General features: G+C 39.4%; 1 protein-coding gene across 7 annotated transcripts in view; it reads right to left on the bottom strand.

Moving 5' to 3' along the window:
* slc2a9l2 (solute carrier family 2 member 9, like 2) overlaps positions 1-20,586 on the bottom strand; it is an 88,103-nt gene that overhangs the window by 30,780 nt on the left and 36,737 nt on the right. For all 7 annotated transcript variants that reach the window (XM_020592520.1, XM_020592517.1, XM_020592522.1 and 4 more), the window contains exons 9-11: positions 20,240-20,350; positions 12,719-12,820; positions 12,216-12,291 (exon numbers count right to left, since the gene is read on the bottom strand). In XM_020592520.1, coding sequence (XP_020448176.1) covers positions 12,216-12,291; positions 12,719-12,820; positions 20,240-20,350 — 289 coding nt within the window. The remainder of the gene's footprint in view (positions 1-12,215; positions 12,292-12,718; positions 12,821-20,239; positions 20,351-20,586) is intronic.

The following is a 20,586-nucleotide window of genomic DNA, read 5'->3' as shown; positions in this document are numbered from 1 at the left end:
TGAAGATAAAAAGTAAGATTTTCTTCAGTGTAGTGGCACAAAAGCTGTTGAGTTACTTAGAAAAAGATAAGCTCACTGACACGTCAATGCAAAAAAGTCAGAATACCAGGCTCTTCTGGATGGTTGGAGCACACAGGCATCAAATTCAGTCAGCAAAGAGGGAAAAAGGGATTTGCATGTGGTGTCCTTAGATCTAGCTAATGCCTTTGGTTCTATACCACATAGGCTACTGTGGGAAGCACTAGCTTATTTTAAAATACCAGGCTTAGTTAAAGGGCTAGTGACAGAGTACATTTTCAGGATATAAATATATGTGTATACTACAGCATGGCAGCAACTGGAGGTAGGCATCATATTAGTTAGCGTCTACCATGGCAATGGAGGTTATTATTAGGGCATCTAGAAAGGTTGCAGGAGGAGCAAGGTTTCAGTCAGGGCAACAGTTACCACCCATAAGAGTGTACATGGAAGACATGACAACTATGACCTACACAGCACCATGTACCAAAAGACTATTGGACAAGCTGAATGTTAAAGAGCCCATGTCATGCTTTTTTGTTTCCAGTACTTGCTGGGACTTAACTAAGTTTAAAAAACACACACATTTCATGTCTTAATGTCTTGTTTTTGTATTGTTAGAGAGAATTGTTGTAAGGCTGAGGAAGTTACTATGTCTGCATTATGGCAGTTAAAATATGGGGTTTCTCAATTGCCTGCTTTGTTTAGAGTGCTGCACATCTCTTTTCATGGGCACATATACAGTTGTTTACTTATCTGGAGAGGAAAAATTCAATTTAATTAATTGTCATTGTCAAAAATGTACCTTATTTGTCAAAGTTTTTTTTTGTTTATGGGATGTCGTAGCTTCCTGACTGGCAACAGGAGCTGTGCGCATTCACAAATAATCCTCTTGTCTTTAGGAAGAGCCTCTCAGGTTTTATGATTCTGAAATATTACAGACTATTTGGAGTTATGAGGGGTGCCAAGCTAATCTAGAGGTACCCAAGATTAAATATTAAATGACTGGTCATGAACTTTGGGTCATGACCGAAAGGGCAAGATCCCGGATACAGGTGGCCGAAATGAGCTTTCTCCGCAGGGCGGCTGGGCGCACCCTTAGAGATAGGGTGAGGAGCTCGGTCACCCGGGAGGAGCTCAGAGTAGAACCGCTGCTCCTCCACATCGAGAGGAGCCAGCTGAGGTGGCTCGGGCATCTGTTTTGGATGCCTCCTGGGCGCCTTCCTAGGGAGGTGTTCCGGGCATGTCCCACCGGGAGGAGGCCCCGGGGAAGACCCAGGACACGCTGGAGGGACTATGTCTCTCGGCTGGCCTCCCCGGAGGAGCTGGAGGAAGTGTCTGGAGAGAGGGAAGTCTGGGCATCTTTGCTTAGACTGCTGCCCCCGCGACCCGGTCCCGGATAAGCGGAGGAAAATGGATGGATGGATGGAAACAAGCTAAATGAGCACGCCATGGGCACTTTAAGTTAAAGTGGGCTAGAATGAAGATGAAGCCAGAGAAATCAAGGAGCATTTAAATAGTAAAAGGTGTGCTTTCAGATAAAAGGTTTTGCATAGAGTCGGTTGAGTTGATTCCAGCAGTGTTAGAGAAGCCAGTCAAAAGTTTATGGAAATGGTATGATGTGTGATAAAGAGCAGATCTAGGGCCTAAGACAGCAGGCAGTTGGTGGTACTAAGAGCAAACTCAGGTGCCTGTAGAGAAGATAGAGAGAATGTTTAGCATGTAAATTAGGAAGAGGATGGGAGCTCCATGCCGTGCTGTACACAAAAGGGATTTTGGAGTTCCTATAACCAGTTTAACAAAGGAGTTTATGAATACAGAATTTATATTTGCATTGCTAATAATACAGTTTTTTTATTTAGTAGGGTCATTACTGGTGTAGTTTTCTTTTTATTGACAATCTTGGTAAAACACTGACAATGGTTGGACCATTGAGAAGGCCTGGCTCTCAGATGTGATTGCCTACAAGCTGGTTTGGCCGGCCACTATATAACCTGAGCAAAAATAATGCAGACAATATATCTGCTCTTGGGTGAGTGTAGGATTCAGGGATGATTTTTAGTAAGGTAGAGGGACTTTATTCTATGTGCATGCTATGATAGGTTGGAGAATAGTGTATAAAATCATTTCATGTGCATTTTGGGTTAGGAAAAGAAATGATGTTGGTTATTATGGTGCCCTAAACACTTATGACATACACATTTAATTGTCTATTATCAACTGTTCATTGAAGATATCTCTCTAGAGCTACTGGAACCTGGCACTGGACAAATTAATCTGTCACTTTTCAGTAACAGTATCATAATTTGGCACAAAAATTTCCTGCATCGCCGCCCTGTAATGTTCTAGCATCATTCCCTGCAAGAGCTGTATTTCACAGACAGGCCCATACAGTTAATCTCATATAGCAGCAAAAATATGATGCTTTTCTTTTTTTTTTTTTTTTTAAACCTGAGTACCATTGGTCACTAACTGAATGTGATCGGGCAAGAGGCGGGGTACACCCTGGATAGGTCATCAGTCCATCACAGGGCTGACACTTACAGACAGACAACCACACTCAATCAACCCAAGATGCATGTCTTTGGATGGTAGCCGGAGTACCTGGAGAGAACCCGCACAGGCAGAGGGAGAACATGACCCCCCACCCCCCACCCCAGATGTTCTGATGGCAGAGATGCTGAACGGAGTTTGGCATCATTGTGGATTGAATGGATCTGGTGCTTCAGTAGCACTTATGCACCACTAAGGCACAATGCAGGTGCCTGAGTGCACAATGTTTAAATTTAAAATGCAAAGTTTTCATGTACAGAACTTCTGCTTGTGCCCTGTGGGTAGCCTGTCATCACAACGAAGACAACCATTTTTCTGTAGGGACAGATGAAAAATATCAGCCTAAAGAGTTCTTCTCAGGATAACTGAGCTCAAACAATGGTTGGCCACAAGTTTATTTATTTTAATTATATTCCACTGACACTGCTGGCTCACTGCAGTTCTTTAAACGTACTTTATTAGTGTCTTCTTTTAAGGGATGAATGCTGTCATCTGCTGAAAGTAGAAACAATTTATTGTGACTTCCTTTTTTTGGCTGTGAGAGCTGTCTCTCTAGGTTAGCTGAAGGGAAGACATGAAGGAAGTGAGATGAGGAGAGATAAAAAGGGTGAGAGACAAGCATGTAACATAAACAAAATGATAAAAGGGAGTATATATCCTTGTGCAATGCTTATTTCTGCAAAAGCTTCCTTGAGTTGCACAACAAACCCACCAAAATAACAACATACAAATTTAAGCCTGAGAGGAGACAGCATAGGTGTGAAATGCTTATTTTCATCCAAGGCAACATTCTAATTGTCTGTTTTGCATAATAAGTGAGTACCAAGAAATGATTAATGTAATTTTTTAGCTTTGAAATTGTGCGAGCACACAATAAATGTGGGCCACTGTGTCTAACAGCCTTTAGTGATTGCATTGTCAAACTATTCTCTCCTACAGATTTGATACCATATCACAACATGACAAACAGTTGCTTGAAGAAACAGCGATCTGTAGATACAGCAACTAATTTCTTACAAATATGCTGAATGACCCTGAAATGTAGCCATCTCCTGCTACAATAGGCCTTTCTCAATCTGTGTTCTTCTGTGTACTTGTGTTCTTGAGAACTTGTGAAATGTCATCAGTCACAGTCAGTCTGCATCTCGCCAAGTACAGATTAAATAATCCAAAGTGTTCATGCTCTTCCTGTTTTATCGAGGATGCTTTGGGAGCCGACTTGTGTGGATGCAGGCTGAGTTTCAAAAGTTTGAAAAAAACGCAGCCCTCTCCATTCATTTCTTATGGGGGATTGTGTTCAACCCAGATGGCATATTTCTAGACAATGTGGGTCAGCAAAGCTGGTGGAACAAATTTGAATGCAACACCATCAGGGTAGTTAAACGAGGAGCTGCCTCTACATCCAGATTAGCTGCATGCTTTAAATTTTGAATGCTGCTTATGTTGGGCTCCCTTGTTTGACTTTGCACCGCCGCTTGTCTGTCAATCAGATCAACACACATTGCCCTATGCCGCCTGAGTCTGCCATGCCTGGCTGCAACCAATCAACAACTCCAAAGTGGGTGGTCACGTTGTCGGACAAGAACGCTTTTCAGTGCTGGAAATTCTACAGTATTTTCCTTCTGAAACCAGAAAAGGGTTTTGCTCGATGCCTGCTCAGTAGGCTACGTGTTTCAACAGTAATATATTATGTAACTGAAGTTATGTTAAAGAACCTATAATAAAAGTTTGACAGCAATACAGTAAGTGTTTAGTACTGTAGGTTTATACTGCCTGGTTTAAAATTATATTAGGACTTTTTAGCTTTAATGCCTAATTTAAAACATTTTTTAGAAAAGTAATCAAAAGTAATAAGTTACATTACTTTTGGAATTTCCCCACTGTGGGATCAGTAAAATTCTACCCTACCCTACCCCTACTTTGAAGTAATTAAAATAGTTACATTACTTATACAATTTTTAATAGGGTAAGCAGTAATCGGTAACCTGTTACATTATGAAATCTTCCCAAAACGAACTTGGCCACACTGATATTCTCAAAGTTGGGTCACAGTTAACACACCATAACAACATGTCAGGCATTTTCTTTAGATAAGGTACTGGATGTTAAATGGCGTTTTTTTTAATCTATCAGTGCTGACACCCTGGTGGTAGAAATTGGTGCTAACAGAGTAGGCTACGTTATCAGCATCCATCTATCCATTCATTATTTATACCACTTATTCCTGAATAGGGTCATGGGGGTGCTGGAGCCAATCCTAGCTGACATTGGGCGAGAGGCGGGGTCCACAGGACAGGTCGCCAGTCTATCACAGGGCTGATTTGCAAACAAACAACCACACACACTCATACTCACTCTTGCAAGCAACTTAGAGTCACCAGTCAACCTAAGCTGCATGTCTGACCTTTTCAGAGATGTGAGTACAGTACCTGCTAACAGACTGAGCTAGCTCTAACTAGCTGGTAGCTAAATCTCATTCAGAGTGCCCTGTCACCAAGGATACTGTGTTCCATTTGTACATTGAGCATACTACATCCTGCCGTCCTTGGGAGTTTGGACTCCAAATTAAAACTTACCAAGTCCAAACTTCCAAGTACCAGATTTCAAACTTGGTATGTTTGATAGTGAGAAACACTTATTAATATGCTACACCAACTGGACTTCCTGATCCATATTTCACTATCTCAAAAGCAGCTTTAGGCAACACCCCGCCACCAACGCAGCCCCCTGCGTTGTTTTAACACAGGGCTGTTTTCAGTGTGAATCCCTTTTCAGGGAGAAAAATAACAAAGCAAATTATGTGAAAAGCCCAAGGAGGAAGCACAAGTGCTGAGAAATAAATCCAAGATATGGTTTGATTATAAATTGTCATACACTACACAATACATCAAAGCCAAGGAATAAAAAAAACTAACTTCAGGACCAGAGAGAAAAAGCTGCTGGTCCCAAACTAATAAACACATCATCAGTTCATCTTTGAGGAAATGTCAGTCTCTGCTGTGCCACATGGGAACAGTGACAACCTGTTAAGTGTTGATGCTATTTCCTAATCAAAGAAAGAACAGCACTCTGAGGACTACTGGAATGCATTTCCCCCCCAAGCCTCATTTTTCAGCTGTTTATTTTTTCTTGCTTCTGTCAGTGTGTTCCCTTACACACCGGCAGCTTTTGTCAAAATGCCAGCTGACAAACAGTCATAATATGCTGCGGTTTTACCTAGTCCTGTTCATTTATTTCTTATTATTGTTCATATGCAGGCTCCTGTGTTACAAGGGTTGAAATTGCCAAACAGCTTGTGGAAAGTTGTTTTCTCTATTTTAACAATGTGACAAAATTCGACATGCTCACCGGGGTCAACCCAAAAAATCAATCTAACCCAGCTCATGAGATGACAGCATCAGACTACTAGATGAAGCAAAAAGAGGAGATTCACTGAAATTGTTATAAACAGCAGCTGAGTTCAGTTTAATCACAATCAGAATCTGCTTCATTGGCCAGGTGTGTTGGACACAAGGAATTTGACTTTGGTACAGCGGCTTTCAATCTGCATATACATATCCCCATGCAAGGGGCAAGTAAACAATATACCAACATAAGGCTGTGTAATATAACAAAATAAACAGTGTAAGCAAGCAATAAACAATGCAAAATAAACAGTATAAACAGGCAATAAACAATGCAAACAAAGGAATGTTCATTAGGAAATGAGATTAAAAATAGAATAAAAATGGAGTACTTAAAAATAGAGACCTGTGTGGATCTGTATAATCTATACTATGTACAGTATATTTACTGGTATTGCACTGGGGGTTATTGTCCAGTCATACTGTCGTGGGTTAATCAGAGTGACGACTCGGGGGAAGAAACTGTTCTTATGCCTGGTTGTCTTGGTGCACAGTGACCTGTAACGCTGTCCAGAGGGGAGGAGTTGAGAAATAAAGTCTAAAGCTCAGCTCAATACATTTGGAAAATGAAAAGCCAGTTTTAATGTAACTTTTTCTATGCCTTAAAATGTCAAAGTTTGATCTCCTTACCATATGTTTGGCTGTTTCTGTGGCAACAAATGATTAGCAGGAACCAGTACAGTGAGTCCTTTAACCGCCTCCAGCAGTAAAAGGACCCAGTTAACCTTGACTAGGTATATCTGCACCATGGACACCTCTCATTAGCTCTGGTGTCTGGCAGAAGGATGGATCAGCTTTAGGAGACAGGACATGTTTTGTCAATTCCACTTGTCAATCATCTGAAACGATGTGAAAATCTGGCTATTTGTGAACAAAAACAGCACATGTTGAGTGCATGTGAAGAGGATGGTAAAAAAAAAAGAAAAAGGACCTTCTCTGATAACCTCAGTGTACGTCCTGAAATCAAAAATCAAAAGCTCTTCTGTCATGCTTACATGCATGTCTTTGGTTTGCCATAGAATTAAAGCAATGTAACTGTGAAAGAACTGAATTCTTAACTATTCTACAAACATATTCTAAAGTGGCCTGAAGAAAAGTACCGGCATGTCTGAAATATGGTGGAAAATAAGTGGATGGCAGGGACATTTCAGGCAGTCATTCATCCTATTTAAACTGAGAAAAGTCCCCATTTCGCTGATTGATTTCATTATGTGCACTAGATTAAACACAGACAAAAAATGAAGAGAGATTTGTCTGAGGAGATAAGAAAATTATTGCTGAGTATTGCCAAGGTAAAGGCTACATAACCATCTCCAAGCAGCTTTGATGTTCCTGTAAATGCAGTTGCTAATATTAATAAGAAGTGTTAATGCCCATGGGATTGTATCCAACCTCATTGGACGTGGTTGCAAGCAGGAAACAGCCCAGCTAGAACAGAAGTTTGAATGGCTGGGGGGAAAAAAAATCACGGAGCCATGTCCAGTTGTACCATATGCTGCTTTCTGGTTGAAAGAAGGCTCCATTGAAGAAGACCCAGGAAGCCCATTTTTGAAAGACAAACATAAAAAACTGACTGGAGTTAATTAAACGCATGTTGACAAGCCACAGTGCTTCTGGTGAGAATGTCCTTTGAACAGATGAAACAAAAAGAAAGCTTTTTGATAAGTCGCATCAGGTTTTTGTTCACAGAATAAAAAAAAGTAAAACAAAAACATGCCCACATCATCCCCACTGTGAAACATGGAGGGGACTCAGTCATACTATGGGGTTGCTCTGCTGCATCTGCTACAGCATGCCCTGAATCTGTGCAGGGTGCAATGAAATCTCAAGACTAACAAGGCATTCTGGAGCTAAATGTGCTGCCCAGTGTCAGAAAGCTTGGTCTCAGTCACAGCCAAAGATCACTGAGAAAACAAAAGCAAACAAACCAAAACTCTGGCATGCTATGACTCCTGATCTTGATCCAACTGAAGATCTATGGGAAGAGCTGAAACTTGGGAGTTGGGAGAAAGCACCTATCAGACTTGACAGAATGGGAGCAGATTGTTCAAGAAGAATTGGCTAAACTATCAGCTGACGAGTCTAGAAGTCTCATTAAGAGCTACAGTACAAAATGTGCCCGACTGTCTTCACTGCCTCAAAAGGATTTGTTCCAAAGGATTAAATCCAATATTTTTGACCATGCTAACTTAATTTCACATTAATTACAATGAAATTTAATGGTTTTTCCTGGCAAAAGAGTATAAATACATCTAAACATACACTACTCCAGCAGCTTGATCTACTTCTCTGTCCATCCATATGCAACAATATACAGCTTTAATATTATATGCTGATGTCATGCCATCTTTCTTATTGAAGCACCAATGTTCAAACGGAGTATTTTGGAAAACTACAGAGTTTGGCTGGAACATTACTAAGAGGATTTATTGTGCTCCTTTATACTGTATAAATGAACACCTATTGTGAGACAACTTTTCCAAATAGAAAAAAGCATCTAAATATGTGCAGACATTAAACTGACAATATTTTCATGAAGAATAATGCTGGGATTATTTGATCTTTTAAGGAACTAAAAACAAAAATTTATTTTAAGTATAACTTCTTATATTAAATCTGGCTTCAGGCAATGGACCCAAACAGCAGTATACTCTCATTTTTGTCCCAATATCCCCTTGCTAAAATGTGTGGCTAGCACAGTAGAAAAGACATAACTTTAATATTTACAGATTTTTTTTCTTTTTTTGACCCTTTGACAGATGAACTTTATCGCACTGCAGTAAGTTGTTGCAGAGTTGCCACAGATGTGCTGTGCTGGATTTTATAAGGGTTACATTCAATGTCATTTCTCATCAACTAGCAAGCAGCCCAAAAAACTGCAGTCTGTAATTTAAAACCTCTGTCACAAAGGAAAATTACTACTGAAAAACTAATTAATCATGACTTATTGGTTTCATTAAATATTTCATTAGACTGGATTTTTTTCAAGTTGCCTATTTTCCACGTTGCCTTACATTTTGTTGCAATTTGTACCACTATTAACTGAATGAGCATGCTAGTTTGCTTCATTATAATAATGGCTCTACCATTTCAGTGCTTTGCCCATATTCACCAGGTCTGGCATCAGGCATCATAAAGTATTACCATCAGGGACAGAGGCTTTTCACAGAGCTCATCAGGCTGGAGCAAAATATTTTCTTATAATATAACTGTTATATTGACTATAAAGACAAATTCAACACAGCATACAGTGAAAAGGATCACAGTGATGTGGCACAAGGAAATACAACAGTTGGAGATGCCGAGTGTTTTAATGAGGCTAATATTTCAAAATGTGTAGGGATCTTCAATTAAGGCATCTATTATTATAGGGAGATGTGTTTAAAAAGAACTGTGTTTATTCACTACACTCCTTTGTAGTGAATATACACACATCTTTACACAGTAGTGTTAAAATGAAGGTAAAACTGCAACTTAAGTGACTAGGAGAACAAATAAATCCAAAGTCTGGCACAGTGCTCTTTACACAATACTTGTTATTCTCTACTTGCCAAGGTCACGCAAAACACAGGCAGCTCAGTAGAAGCTCCACATTTTTCTAAATGTTTGAATACGTCCTCTGGTATCACACCTAACACTGGTTGGTTCATTTTTCCATTTTTGCAGTGGTTGATTTCAATAAACAAGCTTTCACACAACCCAAAACAACTTCCCAGTCTTTGCTGGAGAACGCTTACTGCTGCAGGGGGCAACACATCGCAATAAATTACACTTTTCAGCATTGAGATTTTAATCTAACCTATTTCACTCTAGCTTGTAATCATGTCAGTAGGTGACAAAGCGCCAGTCACAAATCCAAAGACCTCTATGGCCGACAAATTGTGTCTTCAAAGGAGAGACCTGAGTCAAAGTGAAAAAATTCAAACGGATGCCAAATCAGCCATTTGTCCTTTAGATGTTCTGGAGCACTGCTATCAGGAAAACTGGTAACAACTCATTACCTTGATCTAATTAATTTATCTCAGTGTGCAGCTTCACAGGACTAAGCTTGATAAAAGCAAAGCCTGAACACACCATTATGCGTAATAGCCACAATATGTGAACTACAGTGGCAAACACAGTATACAGAGCAGCAAACCAGCCTCTGCAATATAAAAAGATATAGTACAGGTAATTTGTTGCCAGAGCACAGACAGCATCATACTTTCATACATACTGCACACACAACACTCATACTGTACATTTGTACACAGGCAGTGTATTTATCCATGTGAGTATCATGCAAACATCATCAGTTATCAAAATGTTGTCGAATTATTTGCTCTAAACGTCAGATTAAGCAAATAGGGGTATTTGACAAGTTTAATTTTGTGATGATGATTTTGTTTAGAGTTTGTTGTCTACAAGTGTTTAAAGAAATAGATATATAAACCTGTACTTCCATGCATATGGAAGTATATTTCATTCTATCTGCTGCTGCTCAAACATCAGGTGTTGTATTTAACATTCATACAAGGTTCATATACTGCAGCTTGAGGAGGTGAACCGTATGTCAGTTACAAAACAACCCATGTCCTAAACAGCAAGAGGATTTAGACTCACCAAACTCTGACACACAAACATCAAACACAAGATGTTGATGGCACACATGACACATACACTGTATCCAAAGCTCAAGCACTGTTACAGTGTTCTATCACTATTAGTCACAGAGAAAAAGCACTTGTCTTTTTCACTTAGTAAGAAATTTATGTATAATAATAGTTAGTAAAATAACTGATAGAATTGTTCTAGTTGTTTACAGTACCGAGCATGTCAATAAATTGCAGGTTATACACCTACTAGAGTTGAGATCTTTATCACAACATGACTAATCTCACATAATACAGTCAGTATTTAATCTCTTCACAGATATTCACATTTCTTCACCATAAGTAGATGAACATTCACAGCTGCAGGCAAAAATATAAAATATTTCATACTAAACATACACATTTTACAAGAGACAAAGTATGAAATATTCCTTCAACCCCCAACCCCCAACCCCAACATCTCTTGTCACTAACCTTGAATATGACCCATAGGAGTATAATAGCGCCAGGTGTACTGGACATTCATTGTCATGGTAGCAATAATAAACACATCGTTATGGAGCAGTCATGGTTTGATCAGGTTTAGGCACAAAAACTACTTGGTTAGGCTTAGAAAAATATCCTGGTTTGGGTTAAAATAACTGCTTCCTTAAGGTTACATGACCATCGTCATCAATAGTAAACATGCAGTCAAGGTTGTGGAACAGTCGTGAATAAAGGAAACAACATTAACCATCAATGTGTCACTCCTATCGTGAGAGTGTTTTTAATATTCTGCTGTGAGTGTGCACATTTAACTAGCGCATGTGTTCTTGTTGTTTTGGAGAACTGTACGCTGGACTGGGTGATTAAAGGAATATGAACTGTCACTTTCACACAAGAAATAAACAGGTGTCTCCCTGTCGAACTCCTGTGTTTTGTCAACCCATCCCTATGCAGCTGGTGGTTGTATATATGTGGATGCTTCACTTTCCTATCCCTTCTATTTCCTCTTTTTATTAAAGAACATGATCTCTAGGTTGACAAACAGCACACAGCAAAATGTGGAGAGTCCCCATTTTTCCACACTTTTTCCTGCTCCACTGTTCCTATCTCATCCTGATACAATGAGGCAATGAACGCTCCTTGGAGACATAATTATTCACAAGGAATGTAAATGTTAATGATAGAGCAAGCCTCATCTTGAAACTCAAAAGGTCAAATTCACATCAGGGGCGACTCTGCACACTCACACTGTCCCCTGTGTATTTACAGTACCATAGCATATGTGCTGTCCAGCTCCTATTTAGTATGTTAATGTATGACAGAACCTTCAACTTTGACTCTCATTACTGACACACTAGTTGATTATTTGGATTGGTCAGGTCATCTGAAAAGCACTGCATAGCCAGCCCCCGTCTCTTTGCTAGTTTGGATTTGGTCAGTTCGCTCACATTGATTATTTAACAGCTACTTTACTGAAATACAGCCAAGTGTGAATTAGGCAGTCTGACAAACTGTGCAGAGTATTTAGTCCATCTATTTTAAGTACAGTCTGAAGTGAAGTAGAGTAATCAGGAATAACTGAAAAAGAGAAAGGGGGAAACCACCAAAGAGAATGAAAGAAAAGGAGAACATCTCAGGCAGCAATGTAGGTCAGTAGTCTTACCTGGCCCCGAGCAAAAGGATGCAATCACAGCCAGTATACAGACGAAACTGAGATAGGGCATCCATGACACACTGTCCTAGAATAGAGGAAGGGGCAATTAGCGTGAATAAACAGTATTAGGAAAGGAAGAGCTAGATCTTGTCTTTTGTCATTTTTGTTTAAACAGCCAATATCCTGGGATGTGCAGGAAATTAAATCAATGTATTTGTAGAGTATTACGTCCTTTTGTATTGTGCTACTGAGCACTTATTGAGCAAAGTAGTGAATGATTTGCAAACTCATAATATGATCATCATTAATCAGGTCATAGTATTAATTTCATGGTTTGGAGACAGAGAGACTCTAATTTGTACAGGTCATGAATAATAACCTTGTTTTCTCAGAGTGGGAATCTGAATGGTGGTCTGTTCACACCATATTTGGGCCACAGTGCAGAGCACCTGTGTGCATTGTGATGCCTCTTCACCTAATGAGGTCAGTGACAAAGACAAAGAATGGCTTACCTGGAAATTGAGGAACACTGTGAGCAGGCTGAAAAACACGGCCATGGCAGAGAAACCAAATATGAGGAGGGGCTTCCTCCCGATTCGTTCTATCACCAAGCCCTGTGAGCAGGACAAAAGATATAAAAAATAAAAACAGAAAAGAGGAATTTCAAGGGGTTCCTGGACGATTGCTCTGTGATTACAGACCTATTTTAAGCCGTGGTAATTGCATGGCTCTAGGAATGACTGTGTCAGCCTGTCAGTCAAAGCTGTAGCTCGACATGATTTCTGAAATATTTTAACAATTACTGGATGGACTGCCATGAAATTTGGGACAGATATCTAGTGGAAGTAGTGGAAGAAGCACTCAGATGCTTAACTTAAGTAAAAGTAGCAATACCCCAGTGTAAAAATACTCTATTACAAGTAATAGAGTATTCAAATTTTACTTAAGTAAAAAAAGTATTAGCACTAAATATACTTGAAGTACTTAAAGTAAAAGTACTCACATTATGCAAAATGGCAAATTTAACATTAATGTATATCATATTATTGGATTATAATTACTGATGTATTATATTGTACATCATATTTAATGTTGCAGCTGGTAAAGGGGGAGCTAGTTTTAACTGGCTTATAAATGTGAGGTACTGCTGGGTAGACTGTGAATTTTCCACCAGAGATAAATAAAGTCTTAGGATTATGCTGTATTTTTGTTATTAATCCTATTCTGAAAGGAACTAGTGACTAAAGTTATAAAATAAATGTAGTGGAGTAAAGGATACAGTATTTGTCTCAAAAATGTAGCAAAATAGAAGTATGAAATAGCACAAATCCTGCAAAAATTCCTGTCCCATTATACCATTATCCACCATACAGTGTAAAATTTCTACCTACCTACAGGTTGCAAGCCTTCTGTGACCCAGACTCACTGAACAGCACTGGTAGCAGTGCAGAGATATTAGCTTCTAAAAGGTTTTGGACTGACCTCTCTAACCAATCAGAGAATTTCAATTATTTCTGCTTAGTTGCATTCTCATTTCATGTAATTTCATAACAACAAATATCTGAAGAGCTGGACAGAGCGTGGCGGAGCGTAGCAGACTGTAGTAGAGCATAGTGGAGCAGGGAGAAGGAGCGCTGGGCCGAGCGGGACTGGATTAATTTGGAGTTTCATGTTAGTGCTACCTTAAGTTACAGCTTTAAAGCACTGCACTTCACAGAACTCCTAGCATGGTTGATTATGAATGCTATGTGACATGAGATGTAGTCCTGGTTCATTCACACACCTTCAAGCCCAGACTGAAGGCCTTGCAAAGCTCCAGCCACAGCTGGAGTCTTTTCCATCATGACAAGCGTGGAAAAAACAGCAAATGAGGTGTATCTCTATGTATATATACACAGGATGTAGGAGAGGTGCTGGGGAAAGTCAACAATGAAACCTGATTACAATAAACTTTTCCACTATTCCAAAGTTAACATCGACTAGTATTTTGTTATTTTGAACAGTCTCCAACTGACAGCAGGTGTCAGAGACACACCCTGGCCAACACCCACCAAGCCCCTAGGATTTGACAACACATTTAGAAAATGCTGAGTGCCCAAAGCCAAATATAGAAACATACTGCAAATACAGAAAGCACAACAAAATACAGAAAGGTGCTACAAATAGCACAAACTACAATGGAAATGTTTCCAGGGGTGCTAAATAGCGGTGGACATGCTTGTTGATGTAATAATTTGTGACTCATGAAGGTACCCAAATGCTGGCTAATAAATGCTGTTTATGTGCACAATATACAATACAATATGTCATAAAGTCATACTACCTTCTGATGAAAAAGAATCAAAGCTATCACTTTAATAACTTGCAACTACATCATGTTTAAATGTGTTTCCAGGTATTGTCCATTTTGTGCACATAAATAAAGCAATAAACTACTAATGAAAATGAACTGAATGACCACTCGTGAAAATATCTGACTTCATGGAAAACTCAATCGCGATCATCCTGGTGACATAAGCAGCTCATGGCAGGACTCAGTGTCTGATCATTATCCATCACATCAAGAAGCAGATGAGCCATTAAAGACAAGTGGCCACAACATAAGGCACGGCTGGCTCTTCAGCTGAGTCGCAATCTCTCCTCCATCCCTGGTAAAACCCCTGGGAGAGGCTTTGAATGAGGAAATCTGTCATATAAGCGCACACTGACAATAACACTATAAATGTTTTCACCCTTGTGACAATCAGTGAACAAATTACTTTGTACTGTAATACAAAGAAGGACATTAACGGAGGATATTGATAGCTTTGCATTTGATACTGTGCCGCTTGCTGCCACTGTGCTTCACTCCAACTGGTGTCAGGTAGCACGGCTAAAGATATCAGAGCCTAATTTTCTCCCTTATGTGGAAGTCATTTGCAGATTTTTAAAAAACTTCCAGAAGCTTACACAGTAAACACAAATCTATTTATCTATAATAGATGATATAAATGATCTAGATTCTGGAGAGAGTGATGACAGCAGGATGTGTGTGATTTTATGTGGAGTGGTACACACACACCACAGTCGTTGTGTGTTAGCCAGCAGTATAGCGTGCTGCAGTGAAAGGGTGCTAGAGAAGGGGACAGGAGGTCAGTACCCACATCTTGTGCCTGTTTTGCCTTTTTACAACATGTATCACAAAATAAGTAATAAAATAGAGAAAATTGGTAAAACCTTAATAAAGGGTGGAAAAAATGTTTGGTTGATGCTTAGCAATGCATTCAGATTAAATCACCATGGCCATTCGTTCATACTGAGTTAATGGAAAGACATGAACACATACAAACAAAGAAAATTGATAGAAACACTACAGAAAAGTTCATGGTTAACCCAAGCTGACCTTAACTTATTAATATACGCAGACAGGAGGCATAGTGGGAAATAGCCTCAACACAAAACAAGACAAACAAATGGAGTCTGTCTACATTTTCATGCACAAACAGATACACTCCAAGCACTCAGCAAACCTACTGAGGTTAAAATAACACGGTGGTCAAACTGGCTCACATATAGCCTTGGCCCTGCTGAGGTAAAATATTGTATGGCACATTTACCCTTATTTGACAGTACAGGCTGATGGGAAATTTGAAGTGAGAGAGAGGAAAGCAGTGACATGGACACAGCCTGTTTAGTTTGTGCCCAAACACGGTCACATGGTTAAGAGCTTTAGGCCACTGGGACCTAGCGAAATCGCTGTGCAGGTTCCTGCAGTTTCAGTAGTCGGTATAAATGATACATTTTATCAATGACGCTCTGCTTTCCACAGGTGTTCATGTTGCTGAAAAATACCATAATTCAATAAAAAGCCTAAAGTGAGTCATCCATCTATTCTGTATATTTTGTCACTGACTTATTTTGGTCAGTGTCATTGCAGCCTATCCCAGCATGCATTGTTCGAGCAATAGGAACAGGCTGGGTCAAACCCATTTAGAGTTTCCAGTTCACCTAACCTCTGGATCTTTAGGTTGTAAGAGGGAACCAGAGAAGCTGGATAAAAGAAGGACACAAACTCAGCATAAGGACCTTGTTAGCTGATTTGAAAGTACAGTTTGTGAAGAAGGTGGTAGAATGTTAAGACACTTACCACCTCGTTTTTATTCATTTTTAAGGCTTTACAATTGCCGTGGACATAAAGTAAGTAAGAAGAAAATTATACATTATATATAAAATAACTGGTCAACATCAACTTTCTCATTCTAGCACTACAGATGCAAATGTGACAAACATGGCATTTAAAATGTACAGCAATTAAAGCAATGCTTTGATTAAAGGGGGAGGGGGCAGTTTCTTCTATGCAGATTATTCTTTTTTCTCATAAACTATTTAATAATCATCTTTATTTAGTTTAAACTATTTTGCTAACTGACATTTTTCCCTAAAAGCCTTTCAACAGGTTACTGCCTACCTCGTTCACAGACTTTTTTAAGAAACTGGGAACACAGAAAACCAGTGTAAAAACTACTTTACGCCTATATATTTTGAGAAGAGGTGTCAAAGGCTTTGCACTCTACATTCATTTGATGTGTGGGCCTTAGTGTGTGCACATGAACATCTATAAATCCACAGGGTACTAAGACCAGTGGCACCTGCAGCACAAGTGTTGGGTGAAATCAGGAGGAATATATAATCAGTAAATAGTGTGGGCCTGGCTTCTACTGAGACCAATCACATTCTCAGCAGTTTTTCTTCCCATAAAAACCAATGCACCATATGCCATAATATTCTGATAATGAGGAGAGGCAGTAAAGTTTTATCACACAAATGTCTTGCAACAAGAAACTGATGTCTTTGTATCAGAGGTACAAAACTGCCACAAGCAACTGTAAGATTTTCTTCATAAGCTGATGACAGAGGGCATTAAATTAGCTTGAAAAGATTTGGTTGTTGTGGCCTGAGGACAATCACTTCCTGTAACGTACCGTACAGTGATGCTGCGCTCTGGGTAAATGAGGTTGCTCTCAAAAAGCAACGCATCAAATTCTCTCCAAAGGAAACTATCTTGTGTGTGTTTGGTTTTTCCTGACAGTGGCTGAGATACTGATTGAAAACTAAGCTTGTGCACTTTATGGATACAGCATCTTCTTTGCTATGTAAAAAATAGAACCAGAAACAAAGTACAGGATATGACTGAAAGTGCTCATAGTAACTACAATTGCCTCTGTTTCCTGGTTTATTGTGCCTGACTTGTTATATCTATGTAAAAAAAAAAAATTATTACTGTATGATGTATTTTAAGGATTTGGATCCCAGGGAGCGGTGGCATGGTGGACCCGGTGATTAGCGCTGCTGCGCCACACCAAGAAGGTTTCGGATTTGAGCCTGGGCTGACCCAGGGCTTTTCTGTGCAGAGTTTGCACATTCACCCTGTGCTTGAGGTGATTCTCTCCAGGTACTCTGGCTTCCTCCCACAGTCCAAAGACATGCAGCTTAGGTTGATTGGTGGCTCTAAATTGCCCGTAGGAGTGAGTGTGAGTGTGTGGTTATTTGTCTACATGTCAGCTCTGTGATAGACTGGTGTCCTGCCCAGGGTGTCCCCCGCCTCTCACCCAATGTGGGCTGGGATTGGCTCCAGCCCCCACAATCCTATTCAGGATAAGCAATATAGATAATGGATGGATGGATGGATGCATCCCAGGGAGACTAGCAGCTGCTGTGGAGGAAGATAATGGGGACCCAAATCAATATACAAATAAACCACAAACCAATAAAGTTAAATAAATTTGGTCCAACTCTACAATTCATGACAAGTTATTTGTTAGATTGATTACTTGTAACTTGTTGAATTTAATTCTGACTTCTCTGTGTATGCCAGTCCAAAAGCCTGTGACTCACTGTATCAGCAATATAAGAGGGTGGAATTTAAAGAAAGGCGGTGGGAGGTGAGCTGGCTGTGGCTGATGGGTAGATGCTATAGAAGTACAGGGAAAACCCCTATCTGAAAGGCACATGCTGATGTTTGAAGTCAGTCCCCTGGCAGCTAAGTCACTCAACGGGGTGTTCTCGCTGCCACAGATCAAAGACCAATGTGCTTGTGCACAATAGACAAATCACAGAAACAGATACTGTAGCAGCTACAAACTATATTCATTACATAAGGAGAGATGAGAGAGGTTATTTTCCCACTCCACTTTGCACAGTGTTCTTGTTTGAAAAGTAACACATGATGCACAGAAATGCTGCCTTAATAAACAAGTAAATTACTGGCCCTTTTCAACCAGAACATCCAAAAAATTAAGGATCTCCAGAGTTTACTTTTAGCTTCACCTTCATTTACTTTATATTTGTTTTTCTACTGCAGAATATTAGACAAAATCAATCACAAATTAAAAAGTGCAGCTCAGTGCGGACACCCAGCCAGTGCTCTCCTTGTCTTTATTATTTATTGATTTGTTTACAATTTATTCATTTTTTACCTTTTTGTATCTTTTTCTTCCCAGCCTCCCAAACCTTTTACGTAACAGCTCATACCCTGCTCCTCCTTTTTTCTTCTTCTTCCCCCTTCTCCTTATTTATATACCGAACACACCCACACAACACACCTACACACCACCTGTACACTCGTTACACTCACTCGCGTTCCTATGTTCCATCTATGTAACTAGTGTCTTGTCTTTCCTCTCCTGTCCTAGTAATTTACTTTGTTTGTTTTTATGTTGTGATATAAAAGTGAAACTCTTATTAGATATATTTTAAAAGAGGCTGGGAAAACAGCACATGGTCACTGTGTTCCTCTTTGTAATTTACTCATGGTGAGATGTCAGCATAAAGGAAAAATGCAGAGCTGGAAAGGGAGATGAAAATGCTACTATAGAAAGGCAAGTCTCCAAAAAAATTGGTTGTAGCTTATATAACCATATTGAATCAAGTGTCAGAAGAACTGTCAGGAGACTTTGCAGTTTTCTGAGCTTTACAGCATCTTTCAGCTCAGTCTTTGGGTTTTGAGGTTTCGGTTCACTCTCACTTCTCTCATCAGCCTCATTTTCAGGGCAGATGTTTTCAGTGAAAAGGCTGTTATGAATTCGCTCTACACTTCATGCCCAACACAACAATTTCTGACTTGGTAAAGACCTAATCATCATAGGTTGGCTATGGATCAGGGGGAAGAGTGGTCGTTTCCTCCAGTCAGAAGGTCAGGAGTTCAATGCCCATTCTCACCGGTCCGCAAGCTGAAGTGTCCCTGGGTAGGACACTGAACCCTAAGTTGCTCCCGATGGCCAAAGCAGCGCCTTGTGGGCACAGTGCTGCCGTTGGTGTGTGTGTGAGATGGTGCCGCAGATGGCTGCCTTGGTTCTGTACCGGAGACAAATTCCTTATGTGTGTAACATACTTGGCCACTAAAAGTGTCTATGATTATCATATTGGTGTAAAATAACTAAGTACATTTACTCAGGTACTGTACTTAAGTACAGTTTTGAGGTATCTGTACTTTAGTTGAATGTTTTGATTTTCTGCTAATTCATGCTTTGACTTCATTTTAGAAGCAAATATTGTACTTCTTACACCACTGCATTTATTTGATAACTTTAGTGACTAGTTACTTTTCGGAATAAAATTAACAATGCAAATTACAGTTATCTGACTTTATTAACCCCTGGTGGGAAATCAAATTTGATGCAGCATTAAATGTGATGTACACAATAATGTGTCAATAATTATAATCCAATAATTTAATATGTATTAATGTGAAATGTTTCATTCTGCATAGTGAGACCTTTTACTTCTGGTACTTAAAATCTATTTTGATGATAATACTCTCATATTACATGATAGCCCAGGCTGTCGTGTATAGTTTTTGCTGTTTTGGTTTAAAAAGAAAACAGCTCAAAATACCTTGAAAATGGTAGATAAAAGTTCAAATGTAATGATAAAACTTAATGGCAAATAAAGCGTAAAGACCACACCTGAAGCAAAACAAAACCTTGTGAGCATTTATTCCAACAGGCATATCCCCAGAAACAGATGTTTGGGTGATTTAGAGAAACAGAACTTACCGAGATAATGGCAGCCAAAGTCTCTATAAACCCTGTGCTCATTGTGATGTAGGGGAGGGTGTGCTCAGCAAAGCCTGCTTCCCGAAGGATCGCATTAGTGTAGTACCAAATCTGTGAGAAAAGACATTAAATTTCACTGGTCTTACAATGTAAATCCGCATGAATAATTTTTACAAACAATAGGCTTTATTATAGACAAGTTAATATTATTATTTAAGGCTGAATGTAGCTATTTAGTTCGATCACAAAAAGAGACAAGCCTTGTTTTAGCATTATTTATGTTTATCAAATATGCTCCTATTTTAATCAGTCCTATTTTTTTAGTCTTCAAGTCTACTTTCTTCCAT

This window comes from Monopterus albus, unplaced genomic scaffold (assembly GCF_001952655.1).
Source record: "Monopterus albus unplaced genomic scaffold, M_albus_1.0 scaffold18.1, whole genome shotgun sequence".
Classification (NCBI taxonomy): Eukaryota; Metazoa; Chordata; class Actinopteri; order Synbranchiformes; family Synbranchidae; genus Monopterus; species Monopterus albus.
Note: the sequence above shows the minus strand (reverse complement) of the source record. Positions and strands in the feature narration are given on the sequence as shown.